The sequence below is a fragment of the Euprymna scolopes genome, chromosome 7 (assembly GCF_053919585.1).
Source record: "Euprymna scolopes isolate OS-2025 chromosome 7, ASM5391958v1, whole genome shotgun sequence".
NCBI lineage: Eukaryota > Metazoa > Mollusca > Cephalopoda > Sepiida > Sepiolidae > Euprymna > Euprymna scolopes.
Genome location: NC_136488.1, coordinates 127,507,974 through 127,525,799, shown reverse-complemented (window position 1 = coordinate 127,525,799; position 17,826 = coordinate 127,507,974). Strand labels below are relative to the sequence as shown.

At 35.0% G+C, this 17,826-nt stretch overlaps 1 protein-coding gene and 1 pseudogene across 2 annotated transcripts in view; one reads left to right on the top strand and one right to left on the bottom strand.

The window, feature by feature from the left end:
* Positions 1-794: 794 nt before the first annotated feature.
* Positions 795-17,826, bottom strand: part of LOC145279937 (uncharacterized) — a 147,615-nt gene continuing 130,583 nt past the window's right edge. For both annotated transcript variants that reach the window (XM_080131521.1, XM_080131522.1), the window contains exon 17: positions 795-1,153. In XM_080131521.1, coding sequence (XP_079987647.1) covers positions 1,079-1,153 — 75 coding nt within the window. In that variant the 3' untranslated portion in view covers positions 795-1,078. The remainder of the gene's footprint in view (positions 1,154-17,826) is intronic.
* LOC145280473 (5S ribosomal RNA) lies at positions 8,885-9,001 on the top strand (annotated as a pseudogene).

Here is a 17,826-nt window from a genome sequence, read left to right as displayed (position 1 = left end):
TAATGTTTATATAAATAAACATAATGGTCATTTCGACAAGGTTTTACGTTCTTCGATCTTTTTCCCCGGTTTGAAGTTATTCATTGTCGAAACAATGCGAATCTTAGAAGATTCGTTTAATATAATTAATTGAACACAAATTGCTGTCCACCCAAAGTTGGGAGGGATTTAGAGTTCATACGTCTCTCAACGATATGTGTGTACATGCCCACAAGATTCGATATAGTGCAAAAGTGCGTAGCAATAGTCTATAAACGTGCCGATGATTTTGCTTTGAAAAATATAATAATTGGTAAGATTAATAAAATCTTGACCTCTCGAATGTAACTAAATTATTGTTTATTTATATGGCTCTGTTGTTATATCTTAACAATCATCGAGCTTCGGATTAAAAAAGATTGGTGCACATAGAGAATAGATGCAAAAACGAATATTTTTACACACACACGCACAAACACACACACACATACAAACATATATATATATACGCACACACACACGCAAATATACACACACAAATATATATATACACAGAAATATACACACACATGTATATGTACACATACAAATATACACACACAAATATACATATGTGTGTGTGTTTTTTTTTGTTTTGTTTTTTTGTTTGTTTGTTTGTTTGTTTTTTTTTTGTTTTTTTTTGTTTTTTTTTTTGTATTATGCTGCTTTTTTCTTGGTACTCATGTTTTCGGGGGTGATATTAAATAAACGATTACCTTAGTCCACGGAGCTGAGAATAAACAAAAAATTCAGAATGAAAAAAAAAAAAAATGAAATACGTGCCGAAAAGATTAAGCCAATCTCTTATTCAATGATATCACCTATGAAAACATGTATTTATAGATATACTTTGGACATTAATTCCAATATTAAATCCAAAAACACGGTGGAATTTGTAAGATAAAAGTGGAGTTTTTCATAATCGTTTATACATCAGCGAGTATTGATGAATCTAATTCGATAATGGAAAACAGTGGATGCTCAAATCGGTTATCGATTTTAGCAAAATGGAATGTTGATGATTCTGAATGCTTTTTTTTTTCCTCTCCTCTCTCCCATTTCAACAGTCGTCTTCTTTTTCCGAGTCGATACTTTCATACGTCATGTCATCTTGCTGGTCGGCATTCATATAAACCTGAAATGAAAACGAGGCTAAGCATTAAAAGACGATCAGAGAGAGTGAGAAAGAGAGAGAGAGAGAGAAAGAAAGAGAGAGAGACGAGCAGGGCAATTTGTTTACGTCAGACTTTTACACATTTGACGATTTTTTTTTTTTTTTTTTTTTTTTTGCAGCGTTTGTTTTTACTTACGTTGTTTAAATGTTCCCGATTTTCGTCAATGCTATGGCTGAGTAACAGAGCCGCTGGCGCTGGGTTAACAACAACAGCAGCAGCAGCAGCCATATGCAAATGACCAAGCCGGCTGCGCGATGTAACGTCATAGCAGAGATAATAAAGGGCACGCGTGTTAAGAGAAGGAGGTATTCGAGACGTTGTTGCGTTGTTGAATGTGCATATAATTTTCTAATTTGCACTTTTCAAATGCTTGCTAAAATCATATATACACCTGACAATTCTTTCGTTGTTATTCTTAAAAGCAACACATAGACGAATTTATCAACATAGAAGTTTTATTTACAATTAAGCTTTTGCCCATCCACAAAGAGAGAGAGAGAGAGAGAGAGAGAGAGAGAGAGAGAGAGAGAGAGAGAGAGAGAGAGAGGCGTTAAGTTGGGGGGTAGGTTTGTGTGAGGCAGGGACGATTGAGAAAAATGTCAAACGCACTCGACAGCCGTCAGTCTTCTCTCTCTTTCTTTCTCTCTCTCCCCCCCCTCTCTCTCTCTCTCCCTTTCCTTCATTTTTGATGTTCTCTCTTATATAAACATCTACCCACATTCATGAAAAGTAGATATTAAGATATTACATTCTTCTTTTCTATTTTGCCTTGCGCAATTCATAACCCGCACCCCGACCTAGAGTGTAAACATTTCCTTGTTCTCGGTAATAGTTACAATTCCTGTCATATTACGGGACACAAGGATGTAGATCAAAAATTAATCTGGAATGTGCGTGTGTGCACACCTCTGCTATCATCAGTGTCACCACAATATCCAACAAGTATTCTAGACGTAAAGGATTCGAGATGTGTTCCAGACACGGGAGAATGAAAAGGGACGGGTTTGAAGCACAAGATCGCAGAAAAAGGCGTGTTCAAGACACGAGTGTGGAGAAGTGGGAGTCGAGACATGCTCGAGATGCATGGGTGACGTCACAGAGAGATGGAAAGTCACACTCGGCTGGAAAAGGAGAAATGAACTGTTTAAGTAGCTTAGAAAAATGTTTTGTTGGAAATAACCGATATAAAGGTGTTGTTAAAATAAAGATTGCCGAGTTTCGTTCTTGCTTCTCTTTCCATGCGACGGAATCTACAACATTTTTGGTCCGTTTACATATTAACGACAACTTTATAGTTGTACTCTTCACAAAGTTTTGGAATCTGTGTTCTCCGGAATTATCAGATTAGGTTTTATTACTGTAATTCACGCCGTAGTTATTTTGTACAAAATTCTTGTATTAAGACCTTCTGGTGTTATTTCTCAACCTTCTGTTCTGGCCTGTTGTCCTCTTGTCACAGTCTTCTTGCGCTGTGTAAAGGTTTTTGATATAGCGTTCCTTTATAAATGCTATTATAACATATGTTCTCCAGAATCGTATGATCTATTCCCTGCTTCCTTTGTTCCAGCTTGTTTAATTCGTTGGTCTAGTGGTTTCCATAAATTCGCGGTTTTGATGCCTCATTGTAATATGGCTTCTAATTCCAGTAGCTTCTTTCCAAGAACTGTAGGCTTGTAGAACTTTCTTCCTGTTGACTGTTTTCCTCCTATCCATAGACTTGGTCTTCTTAAGACTAAGGCCAATAGGCATCTCCTGCGTTGAGATATTCATCTTTCGTCCTTGTTTGCTCCTTACAGCAAGTTTCTTTACGACTTCTCTGTGGTGATTTTCTATTTAAAAACAATGTATTGCGGCGTTCTTGCATTGTGTTTCAACATTTTGGCGCTGTATTTCGGCCTTCTGGTGTTGTTCTGGTATTATAAAGTTGTGTTTCAGCCTTCTGGTGTTGTGTTTCAGCCTCCTGATGTTGTGTTTCAGCTTGTGTTTCAGTCTTTCAGTGTTGTGTTTCAGCCATCGGGTGTTGTGTTTCAGCCATCGGGTATTGTGTTTCAGCCATCGGGTGTTGTGTTTCAGCCTTCCGGTGTTGTGTTTTATGTTGTGTTTCAGCCTTTGGAATTATATTTCAGTCTTTTGATGTTATGTCCCAGCCTGTTGTTATTATCTATATTATTTACTTTATTCGGATTATCATCCACATTGTGATTGTTATTATATATAGTTTGTGTGTGTATGTGTGTGTGGTGGGGTGTATTTGTCTGCTCTGATTTGCTGTTTATACCGATTCGTTGTGTTGGTGTTGGTTCGTTGAACGGCAAATCAACTGGTTTTGGAGTTTTTAATGCTTATGTTTTATATATGAGATGTTAAGGTTGTCTATGCTTACATTAATAATCATTCAATCAGGGATTATTTGAAAGAGGGGGATAGAGAGAGGGAGATGGAGGTGTAGTAAAGAGAGAGAAAGATAGAGACGAAAAGTTGTTTAAGAAAACCTTTTAGCAATTTTTTTTTTTTTAGAGACTTCAATCAAAATGCAAAGAAGTAATATTTATTTACATTCAATCGAATATTCATCTTTGCGTTTGAGGTTGGATGTCTGATGACATATCAACCTCCAGCGATTGTGCTGCGTAGCTAACAAAAAAAAGGGAATAAAAAACAAAAATATTTTAAAACAGATAACTTTTATCAAACGCAAAAGTTTAATCTTCTATTGACCTTCGTAGCTTTTTTCAGTTTCCGAACTTTTAAAAAGTGTTTCTGTTTTGATTTTGTTTGCCGATTTTTTTTTTATATCGCAGGCATGTAAAATAAGGATTCAAGATGGCGTCGTTTTTATACTCAGTGTAAAGGTTCACTGCCGTACGTTTAACATCTGAAAAATAGAAAATTAAACCAATATAAAACTAATAATTGTAACTAACCAGTTAAATATTTTATTTTCGATCGATTATTATTACTAGTAATATTCATTGTGTATGAACTGTTATTTATTTACCCTGGCAATACATATTTTAGGTAAGTTTTATGTGTAAGTGCATAAAACCTCTAATAAAAGATTAATTTGCAACGCAAAAGCACAAAGTAATTAATCAACCAGGTTTTTAGAATCAGCCAACGAAAGGGTTTATTTTCGAGAGAAGGACTGTGTTCGAGGTGAAAGAAAGAATAAGAATAGAAAGTTCTACGATGTTCTCGTGTTGGGAGGCAGAAACCTAATGTCCTCAGGTTGTCCAGTGGAAGTCTTCAGTGGAGCAGTCGCAACCTGGGGGGATTCAGTGGACAGAGAGTGAGAGGAGAGAATTCTGTCTTCTTTAGTGGTCTGAGCTCCTTTGCTGGCTAGTTCTTAATGAACATATAGGATTAATGCGATCTATTAGCGGATTGGTCAGTGCGTGACCGCAACAGTCGGCAAGGGATTATTAATCCACAAGAGAAAATAGTTTGTTATGGTGAAAATGGTATGTTATGGTGAGTTGTTTTGGGGTAAATGAATATAGTTTTTTTAATTTAGTAATTATGTTTTTAGTTATCATATTTCTTAACCATCACTCTTTTTATAATTAATCCGAACATCATATGTCATCCACGATGACAAAGCATGCAAAATGACGACCGCCTGTTCAAACAGAAACCTAAATCGCGTGGTCGCTATAACGCAAAAATATAATCTCTACATCTATAAAAATGACGACATTTCTTAACCTATATACTCAACGAAGTTTTGATCTAAAGACTTGAAATTTGGTGTATAGGGTCTTCAGACATGTGGAAAACTTTTTAATCGGTTTTCATCCGAAAAAAGGGTTGCTAAGGAGGTAAAATTAAAAAATTGGTACTTAAGGAATTTGTCAACAGTTTCACGAATGCACATATGTGAATCGTTCGCATGACATTTAAAATAATTAGGTTTACAAACACTTTTTTAAGATAGTATCAAGCTGACCTAGTGGTTATCGTACTTGACTCGCTGTCTTTAGGTTTTAGTTTCGCTCTCAGCTAGGGTATTTTTTTACTTACAAGAAGTGACCTGTCTAGAAAAAAACATACTCTCATACACATGCACGTCTTTTTTTTATTTTTTACTTTATTTGTTAAAAGGAATTCAATATTACGTTTAGTAAAAGGAATTCAATAATACGTTTAATACTAACGACATTTCTGTTTATAATCCTATTTACAAAGGCTCTCCACAGGACAGAGTTAGACACCAGGGTCGTTTTTTTAATGTGGAGAAAAGGGACAAAAATAAAAATTATCTCAGTTGTGAAGGATTTCTCCTCCACTGACAGAGAACAAGAAATTGAAGTGTAGCATCTGAAGAACAGATTGTATTTATTTGCTCCCCCACCGAGCAAATTAGGCACAAGGCCGATTTTTAATGTGAGTAGTGAAGGGGGAATGGGGACCAACTCCCCGGGGAGTAGGGGAGCTGGATAGTGACAATTGGTATGAAGGGTTTCCTCTACATTGACCAAGGTCTTATATGTGGGGTTGACCCCACATATGGTCTTTGCTTGCAGTATCTGCCGGAACAGATGGTATTTATTTGCTCCCCCACCGAGCAAATTAGGCACAAGGCCGATTTTTAAAGTGAGGAGTGAAGGGGAAATGGGGACCAACTCCCCGGGGAGTAGGGGAGCTGGATAGTGACAATTGGTATGAAGGGTTGCCCCTACATTGACCAAGGTCTTATCTGTGGGGTCGCCCCCACATATGGTCTTTGCTTGCAGTATCTGCCGGAACAGATGGTGTTTATTTGCTCCCCCACTGAGCAAATTAGGCACAAGGCCGTTTTTAATGTGAGGTAAAAACCAGCTCCCCTAAAAGTAGGCAAAAAGGGGGCACTCTGGTTACCAAAAATAATAATTGTCCCAGTATAGAGGGTTTCCCCTCCATTGACTGGTACAAATTATCTTAAGTGCAGTATCTGCCGGAACAGATGGTATTTATTTGCTCCCCCACTGAGCAAATTAGGCACAAGGCCGTTTTTAATGTGAGGTAAAAACCAGCTCCCCTAAAAGGGGTCACTCTGGTTAACAAAAATAATAATTGTCCCAGTATAGAGGGGTTCCCCTCCATTGACTGGTACAAACTATCTTAAGTGCAGCATCTGCCGGAACAGATACTACACTTTGATCTTGACCCGAAAAAAAGAATTCTGTATTAATTAAAATATAATATTTATGCGGGCGGCCTACTAGTATAAAATATTGTAATTGTTCACTATGTATAATTTGTTGCCTTATGAAACAGGCCATATTGGATTTGTGTTCATTTTTAATGAACTCTTGATTTTAGTCGGCACTTGGCGGTTGATACCTTTATTGTGTAATTAGTCTCACTGTTCATACATTATGAGCTCTTGTTCCACTTGTGGCGACATAATTATATAGGATCGAATTAAGTAGATTATGTGTGTGTGTGTCTGTAAATATTTAACAAATAAACTCTTAAACTACTGGTCACATAACACTGAAAGTAACAGAAAATTGTAATCCCACACCAAGAATGGTTTATAACATGCAAAATCTTTGTTTGGATAGATAAATTACGCGTACAGAAATATGTCGGCAAGTTGAAATGCAAAATATTAATATTAACTTACCAACATATATCTATTACGTTTGCGCATGCGCAAATTCATTTATAGCTTGAAGTAGTTTAATTTTAAATCATTCTTATCTATCTGTCGGTAGCTGAAACGGTAGGGAATGCAACTGGAACATTACACATTTTGGTTTCGATTCTAACTGATGGCACCTAAGTTATTTTTTAACTTTTGAACTTATTTTATAGTGTACCTAATATATAATACTATGTACAATATAATATTTAGTAGATAATTGGCTCTGTAATAATAAATACAAAATTTGCATAAATAAAAAAATATATATTTAAGCGTATTTTACGGCTGTACAAGGCCGCCCCCTCCCTTGCTGGTTTAAAGTAAAAACAGAATGGGAAGTTTACTTGAATCTACAAGCAGACGGATCGTCAACAACCAAGAACTCATCTAAACAAAATAGTAAAGAAAGAAAAACAGAAATGGCATTAGTAAGGCTGTGACAACAGCATATTCTTTTGATTCTTTTGACTCTCAAGTATATATCCGACACACTAGCACACCAGTAAGACATAGTCAATCAACCGAGAACCACATTAGTCTATTTAAAACGATATAATATATTAACGGATATATATACTCAAGAGTAAAAAGAATGAAAAGAATATGCTGTTGTCACAGCATTTTATTTTTATCTATAACAGAAGAAAGACTATTTTTAAGATCGTTAAGCCCAAATATCAGCTGACGTGATCTTGTAAACAAACACAGATGAACAACATTATCATTATTATTTTTTTTTTTTTTTGTGAATTAGTTCACCGAGCAAATAATTCCTCGTAATATATAATAATCAATAGAGGATTGATTTTATAACAATATCTACGCAATCTGCATAAATTAAAATATCATGGTCAAGCGTGTTGTATGATCGGGCAGGACTGGGCGGTTAGCTAGTTGAAATTAAAAATAGCCTTTATCGTATTTTTTTCGATCAGAGCGGAAGTACTGCTTGCTAAAATTACCTCCCCTGTTTTTGAATAATTTGGATTACTTACCATTCTTTAATTGTACGCAATACAATAAAATTGCAATTTACACTAAAATTGATTTTTCCTTGTAATTAATTTTCTGCTAGATTATTTTTCCTGAATTTCTGCATTATATGTAAGTACATCGGAGCTTTTTTTTTTTTTTACTTTGACTGTGATTTTCATTTGTGAATAATACTTTAGAAGCAGCTTAAAAACGAAAATAACTTCACTGCATTCGTGGCAACTATGTGTAATTATAGCTAGTCTATAATAAAGGGTCTTGTATTCATCAGACTACGGTTCTCATTTTGAGTGTGATTTTCACAACATTTCGGTCGATATAACCTCCGACCTTCTTCATCTTGTCGAACTCGGGAATTTGGACGGAATTTCGAGTGGAACCCTTTATTTACTTCACGGGGGTAGCATGCTCTTGTTCCGTCAGCCATGACTGGAATAAGAGTATGACTGGGTCCTAAGTAATTCGCAAATGTATTTTTCGGTCGCCCACACTGAGGATTGAACCTTCAACCTTCAGGAGAATATCACTTTTACAATTGATTTTTCCCAGTACTTTAGCTCTAACCACTGCGTCACGAGTCGTTGCGAACAATTCTAGTGCGAATTTTTGGGAGCCTTAAACCTATTTTTATTTCTAGTCGTAAACATCACTATTTATTACTAATTATTACTATATATAAATGTATATCTATCGCTATACTTATTGCTTATATATATTAATGTTTTTACTTATTACTTGTATACCATGAGAAAGGGTCTTGTTTGTTTTGTCAACCACAGTAGTATATGTATTTCTGTTTCCTATTTCATAATCACATTTTTCAAGGAAATCACACAAGATTCTGACAATATCCATCACAACAGTTTGTTTTTTATATTTATACTGCCATTTTATTTGAACTTACCTTTGTTTCACATGGTCACGTTTATGCACTCTGGGATTTTTTTTTTTTTTTTTTTTTCATAAGCTGTTTTCATCATTCATACTTTTAGTTGTGTTTTTTACGAGGTACTATTGCATTTCAACTTACTCTTCAATGGGCATTGTTACCTCGCTATATATGGTCGTTATATACGGCATAATCACGTTGACACACCGGTTCTCGTCAGATCACCGAGGTTAAGCAACGTTGATCCATGTTAGTACCAGATGGGTGACCACTTGGGAATTCTAGGCGCTGTATGTGCTCTCCGCTTATCTCGGCATTTGTTTCCAGTCATCCTGTACATACACTTCACTGACCACTGGTATTTAACAATGTCGACTCAGGAGAGGTGTGGTTATGGATTGCGCACCTCCTGCCACAAAAATTTCACGCGCAGGCACCCCTACGTGGGTATCCATAGTCTGTCAGAGACTGAAGGAGCCTGATATACGGTGGTTCCTACAGTTTAGATTTTTTCTTAATTTTACAGCTGTATTTACTGGAGTTAGTATTAGTATAGTATAGATACCCCCATTGTTTTATATTCATCCTGATTTTTATTCCAGTGTTTCTTTCGGCACTGTCCCTAATGCTCCTACAATAATTGATATTACTGTAGATTTTTTTTCTTTTCAAGTTTCGTATTTTCTTTAACTATCAGCATCGCCCCACCCCCGTTTTGTTTAGATGACAAAACACAAACCGCCAAGTACCCGAGCAACGCAGGACACCCAGGCTCGTATATCATAACCAATAGAGGATTGATTTCATAATAATTCATACGCAATCTGCATAAATTAAAATATCATGGTTAAGCGTTTATGATCGGGCAACGCCGGGCGGTTAGCTAGTTGAAATTAAAAATACCTTTCTCGTATTTTTTTCGATCAGAGCGGAAGTACTGGTTGATACAAATTACCTCCCTATTTTTAAATAATTATGATTACTTACCATCCTTCAATGGTAAGCAATATAATGAAACTGTAATTTACGCTAAAATTAAGTTTTCCTTGTAATTAATTTTCTGCTAGATGATTTTTCCTGAATTTTTGTGAGGATATTCATATCTACATGATATGTAAGTACATCAAAGCGGGGTTTTTTTAACTTTGAATATGATTTTCATTTGTGAATTTAACGGGTTTTCTTTCGTTCTTTTTCTTTTTGTGGGTTATTTTCATGTCTGGTATTTTTGCTTGGATGAGTTTGCCCATTTGTATTTCCATGTCCCTGTCTTTCATTTTCATATCCTGGCGCAGATTCGTGTCTGTACCATTTGTAGGCGTATTCAAAATACAATCTTTTGCACAGTTCTTAGTGGACTATTTGGCCAACCCATTCATGTATATTTTTTTATATCCGCTTTGGCCCAGCTTGAAGCATTTACTTATGCGATGGCTTATCGTTTCGTCAATTTGCTTTCAAAATCCATAATTCGTATTTTTGTACTGGTCGCGTTGTTTTGTGTAGCTGTCGGCAGCAATTCTGTTTCTCTATTTAGGTGTCTTCTCTGCGAAATTTCTTTGATCCGTTTTATATATAGTCTACACAGATTAATCGTTTTCCCATTTTCTTTTCACGCCTTTTTATTTCCTGATTTGCTACTCTGTATTGTTCACGTTGATTTTGTTTGCAATGGCGGTAATTAGCCTCTCTGTACTATTTGTCGTGTATTTTGTCAAGTCCTTTCATTGCATTATCTATGCAATTTTTAATAACTATTATCGGTTTGAATTATTTGGCTTTGAACTGTTTGGTAGCTTGATCTCTAGTACATATTATAAGTTTCATGTGAGTCCTATTAGCATGAATATACACTGGAGCGTGTATTTAGGCAAGTACACACACACACACACACGCACACACACACACACGCACACACACACACACACACACACACACACACACACACATATATATATATATATATATATATATATATATATATATATATATATATATATATACCTGCGGTGGTTCATTTACCTGCAAATAATAATCTCCATCGCACTAGACTCCTTTAATTGCGTTTGGTTATTTTTATTTTAATGTTGAATTCTGTATGAACTGACCGCATGAACGGTTTTCCTTATTTATATTCTTATGTTTTTTAAGTTTTCTGACTACACATCATAAAACTGTTAGTTTCATTTTATGCAGCAACTAGCAAATATATAGAAATACAGCAACTAGCAAATACATAGAAAAATTTTTTTAGCGTGACTATTGGATTATTTTGCTAACAGTTTTTCCTCTGATGAGAAGAATTTGCATTCTTAGAAACTTCTTGAATTAAGGAGCAACTAGCTACCAGCTTTGGAGTATTCTGCCGAATAGTAAAAACGCTTTGTAAATTTCTACTTTACATCTTTGTTCTTATTATCTATCTATCTATCTATCTATCTATCTATCTATCTATCTATCTATCTATCTATATATATATATATATATATATATATATATATATATATATATATATATATATATATCTTTCTCTCTATATATATATATAGAGAGAGAGAGAAAGAGATAGATAGATAGATAGATAGATACAAAATATATACTAGCAGAGAGATCCGACGTTGCCCGGCCTTGAATGAGGATCAACGAATGTTCCACATTTCCAATACTATATTTTCATCGAAATCGGTGAAATTGCTCATTTTTCAATCAAATCGATTAGTTGCTTGCTCTAGTCGTGGACCAGCGCACTGCAATATAAGGAAGCTTTTACATGTCTCCCCGTAGTTACTTAGTCAACAATACACCATAGTTTACATTGTACTGTAGAGAATCTAATGTTTATTTTATTAACTTATTTTTATATAATGGCTATATGATGATCAGAAGAGAAATATTCATTTCGAAAGAACCTTCTGTTGATTTTATATGCGTGACTTTATTGCTTGTATGATGATAATGCCTTGAATTGAATTGAAGTTTAAAATGAAAAAGTCAAGTATCATTGTGCGATTGTGCTTTAAACAGAAACATTCATTTTGAATGCGCCCCTGTCATATAAAAGAACCCAGTGTTGATTTTATATGTAGAGACTTTTTGTATTTGTAATTATCTCTTATCAACTGTCTTCCTTGAATCTCTTATGCTACTCAAAAACTGATGCTTGATTCATGCAAGATGGTCCAAAAGCAGTCTGAAGCATTCCACACGTTTCTGTAGCATACATTTTTTTAAGTTTTAAATAGAATTTTATTGCACATCGTTCTTCTAAAGTGTCCTGACGTCCAGATTGCATTTTTTTTTTTTTAATTCACCGGCTGGACAATTTTTCTGGACAGTTGATTTCCTGGACTATAAGGAGGGTGATCATCCTCGAAGATTAGACGTTCCAACTCCTCGGGGCATTACCATTCACAGACAACATTGGAATAGATACATAGAAGATACTGCCAAGTCTGCTGCAATATAAGTGGGCTCCTTATACTAAGCTAGAAAGCTTCTCACACCTGACAGTATCCTTTATATTTATACACTTCAATTTCATTGGTAATAAAGCACTTGTGTTGTTAGACTGTGTAAGGTGTTAACTTTGGTCAAAGTCGCCGGATATTTTTGATTATCCATACTTATCGTACCAGGGTTCATTTGTGATCTAAACAGAAATACTCATTTCGAAAGCGCCTCTATCATATCAAAGAACCTGCTGTTGATAATACTTCTCAAATGCACATGTGACCTTAGGCTGTATAAGAGTGTCAACTTTGATCAAAATCGGTCTGTTAAATTCTTTAATCAGACTTTTTTCGATTATCGATTTCCGATACTTATCAAAGGCGTTCTGATTACAAAACCTATCTGAGAACACTTGTTTATCAGGACAGTTGATCATACTAAATAAATAATAATGTAAAAAACAAAAAAAAAACTAGTAGTACGACAGAAAAAAGGGGGGTCAGAGGATAGGCGTGTGATGATATTTTACGCTATCTACCAGGCACTCAGGCTAGTTAAAAAAAAAATTTTTTAATGGGAAAATTAAACACTTTGAAGAAGAGTTAAGAGTATTTCTCTCTCACATTCTCCCCTGGTGCTACCAGATCAGGCTGTCTGAAGATATTGGCTTCCTGAGACGAAATGCACCTAACATTGATGCTGTTTGTTTTTCTACTTCCTTTTGCAAAACTTGATTATGTTCTGCAAAACTAAAACCAAAACCAAAAACCCACCTTTTCCCTCTTTTCCTTCTTACCATTTCCCCTTTCTCTTTCCATCTCCCCCCCCACTTTTTGACTGGCTTCCTAACTTAAAATGCACAAAACATTAATACTGTAACCCTTTTCCATTGCAAAACTCATTGATGTTCTGCAAGATAGAGAGCAAAAACGATAAAATCCACTATAAAACAACCAAACCAAACACTACAAACTTGCAATCGAAGATACAAAGAGCTTGAAGAATAAAACCTCTACAAAATAACCGGATGCAACGTGAATACTATTTCCAAAATAACTGGATTCGGCATTAAATAACCCAAAAAGGGTTGATATGCCATAAAACAACCAAACCAAACCAAACCAAACCAAACCAAACCAAATCAAATCAAATCATATTTGCCCACATATGGCAGCAGTAGTTAAAAAACACCAGGCACAGCTGTCCTACTGACATTCACCATTATTATCCTATACTAGGTTTTGAATAGAGAATATGTTATATTGATCGTCTTTATTTTTATTATTTAATTGCAAAAAGGCTTTATAAGTAGAAAACATTCACTTTTTGTGATAGGTGTCCCGCAAAAATTTAAAGAGGTCAATAGTGTGCCGCCATGCATAAAAGGTTGGAAACCTCTGATCTAACCTATAGGATGCAAAAGCAAAAACATAACCCTTATCCCTGAGTGGCTTCCGGGCCTTGATAAGTGGTGATCACTGTGTAAAAAAAAAAAAAAGAGAGAATTTCTAACCTAACTGGTCTACCAAACTCCATTCCCAGTCCCATTACCGCATATATCCGTGTGTTTGTTTTACAATTACATGGACGGATCATCCTCCAACGAATTAGCTGCACGTCTATCAGTCCAACGTAAAAACTAATCTGACCAACAGCAAAATCTTACCTCTTAGACAGGATTAAAAAAAAAAAGAGAGGTCCCAAAAGACCGAAAAGTTTTGTTTTGTTTTGTTTTTGTTTTTTTTATTAAAATAGCTGCTTTCTTCGAACGGCTTGCCTTTGTAATTCCCTCCCTATTTCCTGTTTCCCGACTGTATCAACATGCAGAAATCTAAATGTTACGCTAATAAAATTCCGAGGTGCCTTAAATAAGTTTCCAGACTTTTTTTCATGTGAGCACTTTTATTGATAGTACACACATAAAACTCAAGTCCTCTTCGAAGTAATCTCCTCCAGCTGCAATGCACTTGTTGTACGGTTCCAACAACTTCTGGACGGCCCCATGGAAGTTCTCTTGTGTGAGCGTGCCAATGACCCTCGTCACAGCCTCTTTAATCTCCTTAATTGTCTTATGACGACAACCTATAAGGTTTTCCTTGAGCTTAAGGAATAACAAAAAGTCACAGGGCGCAAAGTCTAGACTATAAGGGGGGTGAGGAACTATCTTGCTGCCCATCTTGATCAAATAGTCTGTAACAACGATGGAGCTGTGGACTGGCACATTCACGCAAATTTTTGGTTCCTCGTGAATAATTGTGTGTACAGTTCCCACACTGACATCAAACTGTGCAATTATTATCTCTATAGATACGCGACTCTCCTTATTCATGAAATTCTTTATTTGGTCAACCAAGTTTAGTGTTCTGATTACTTTACTCCTTCTACACCTCTCACCATCCCTCACAGGCTCTCTGCCTTCATTGAACCTCTTATGCCACTCAAACACTGATGCTCGGTTCATGCAAGATGGTCTAAAAGCAGTCTGAAGCATTCCACATGTTTCTGTAACTTTTTTCCCAAGTTTTAAGCAGAATTTTATTGCACATCGTTCTCCTAAAGTGTCCTCACGTCCAATTTCCATTTTTTTTTTTTTTTGCAATTCACTAGCTGTGACAATCAGGCTTTAGTAGGGTGTATTCCAATTCCTGCTGTAGCTGTTCATTTGAACCTGAAATCTTAAATATTGGTCAATCATCTCATAAGATGTATAGCAGTAACCTACTGAATTTTCAAGAGTCTACGGCAATTTTGAATGCTTGTACAAAAAGGTCTGGAAACTTACTTAAGACACATCGTATCTTGCTACAGAACCTTAGTATGCTCACTATTAATCATGCCCTTGCACTAGCCTCCGTTCATTCTCAAAAGACAATAGATGCCTGCACATGTAATTATGAGGCAAGGATTGCGCACTCCTCAACCACACCTCTCCTAAATCGGCACTGCTTGGCTTGAGTCCAGTGGCAAGGAGAAGTCCAGGACGACTGGAAACAATGCCGAGATAGGCGATGAGAACATACAACCCCTGGAATTCCCAAATGGTCACCCATTTTAGTAATGACCAAGCTCAACGTTGCTTTACTTCAGCGATCTAACGGGAACCGGTGTGTTTAGGTTGAACTAGCTTGTAAATAAAAAGATGTTGATATACAAACACAAACACGTTTCTGTATGATAATAATTTATTTTTTACATCAGTGGATTTTATACAAAAGTATACAAGAATTTCAGTCGAAATACATGAAAGCAAAAGAAAACGAAATGACGCAAAACAAGTTTCAGTAAGGTCGACTGGGCAGACTAAAACCCAGGCCTTATTAGTAGTAGTATTCCTATTATTATAAAAAGAAGAAAGTAACAAAATACATACACAAATTTATAGGGACTTTCCCCGCTCATGAATGAATGCCATCAATTTTGTCGTGCTTCTTATTTTTCTCAATTTCGCTTCTTCTTTTTTTTTAATTAACCTCGACCAAAACATACGATCCGAATGAAGATGGTGCAACATTAACCATATATATATATATATATATATATATATATATATATATATATATGCATACATATGTGTATATATATGAGTATATATATGTATATATATGTGTGTGTATATGTAAGTATATCTATATGTATATATATGCATAGATATATATGTATACATATGTGTATATATGTATACATATGTGTGTATATGTGTATATATATGTATACATATATGTATATATATATGTATATACATATATACATCTATGTATATATATGTATGCATATATGTATATATATATATATATGTATATATATATATTTTTTTTTATTTGTTTTTATATAAGCAAATTATGTTTCGCTACACATTCATGGGCATGTTTCAGTCAGCTAGTTACTAGGAACTAGATACCTCTTCAGGCGATACTGCTTATACGAAAGCAAAGTTTGCTTTCGTATAAGCTGCATCGTTTGAAGACTTCTCTAGTTGCTAGTAACTAGCTGACTGAAACATGCCCACGACTGTGTAGCGACACATAATTTGCTTATATAAAAACAAGTAGAAAGTATATCTTCCTCTACTTCGTTATTAAGTACTCTTGTTGTATTAACTTCGTTAAAACTTCATTGTTTACGTTACCTATGGAAACTATTAACCTCGGATTATATATATATATATATATATATATATATATATATATATATATATATATATATATATATATATATATATCTAAGTGCAAATATCTTTAATAAAATAAACTTGAACGAATATTTTTTAAAAGTGCTCAATATATAAGTAGAGCTTCATAAATAAAATTTATACAAACTGTAAAACAGTCTACACTAATTAATACGCGCTTGTTTCCGTACAAATTGTTCATCCTGCAGGGTTGGTTGCATGGATAATAATTCAAAATTTAGAATTGTTGTCGAAGCGGACAGCACTGAAGTCTGTACGATCATAAACACGAATAAATTAGAGTAGACTGTATTAATGTCTATATAAAATATGTAATATATATAAATGTATGTATGTATGTATGTATGTATGTATGTATGTATATATGTATGAATGTATGTACTGGTCTCCCGCTTTATGGTTTTTTAAATCAGAGATTTGCTTCTCCTAGAAAGGTTGCCTTCACCACGGCTTACGGGAGCCCTCTCCACCCGCATTGAGCTGGTCTGCAGTTTAACTTCTTGATGGCTATCTTGCTCTTGCTTGTTGCTGGATCTCAACATTTTGGACCGAGAGAGAGACTTAGCTGTCGTACAAAGCTAAGACTCTCCTAACATCATCTGTGTATAGATACTCCATCAGGCATCTGTCTAATGAAATGGTCCTGTGGCGATGGAAGTCATTTTTGGGCTCATGGACTCTAAGTGTCTGATGGAATGGCACTCGTCTGACAAGACATTACAATCATCATGTATGTATGTATGTATGTATGTATGCTTGTTTGTACATTGGTTTAGTATTTCTAGTGCGTGTATAATAGCCACTATGGAGGTTTGTTAGGACGTTGTACCTCTTTCAAAAACTTTGATCGCAGTTTTCCATGATTGTCAAGCAGATCTAGTAAACACCAACGGTGTTACGTCACCGCTGCGAAATAGAGATAGCAAAAAAAAAAAAAAATCCTACCGGATAAATTTTGCTTAAAAGAAGCATCGACAAGTATGATGATTTTTTTTTCTTCTTTTCTTTTTTTTTTTTTAAATAAAAATGATCCGTTGAAAAATAATTTCGAAAAAAAAAAGACAAAAAAAAACAAACAATCGAAAATAAAATGATTTATATAAAATTAAAAAAATAAAGTCCCGTTAGAACACATTTTAAGTTTACGAGAAAAATAATTAAAAAAAAAAAAAAAAAAAAAAAAAAAAAAAAAAAAAACAGATATAGAAAATGGAGGTTTTTTTTTTCGTTTTATTTTTTGTTTTTGTCTGTGGGTTACTGTGTGTGCGTTTTTTTGTGTGCCCTACTCCTTGGTCCGAGGTTTATCGTAAATGATGATGGCTACCGAAATTCAAAATAATAAACCCCCAAAGTGGAGCACATTTAATCATAAAAAGATCTCATGAGATCTTCTGTCAATTGACAATTATCAGGAAAATATCGCCAGAAATTATTTTTTTCGTGATAATCAGAAGCAGTACGATATAAATGCGCACATGCGCGC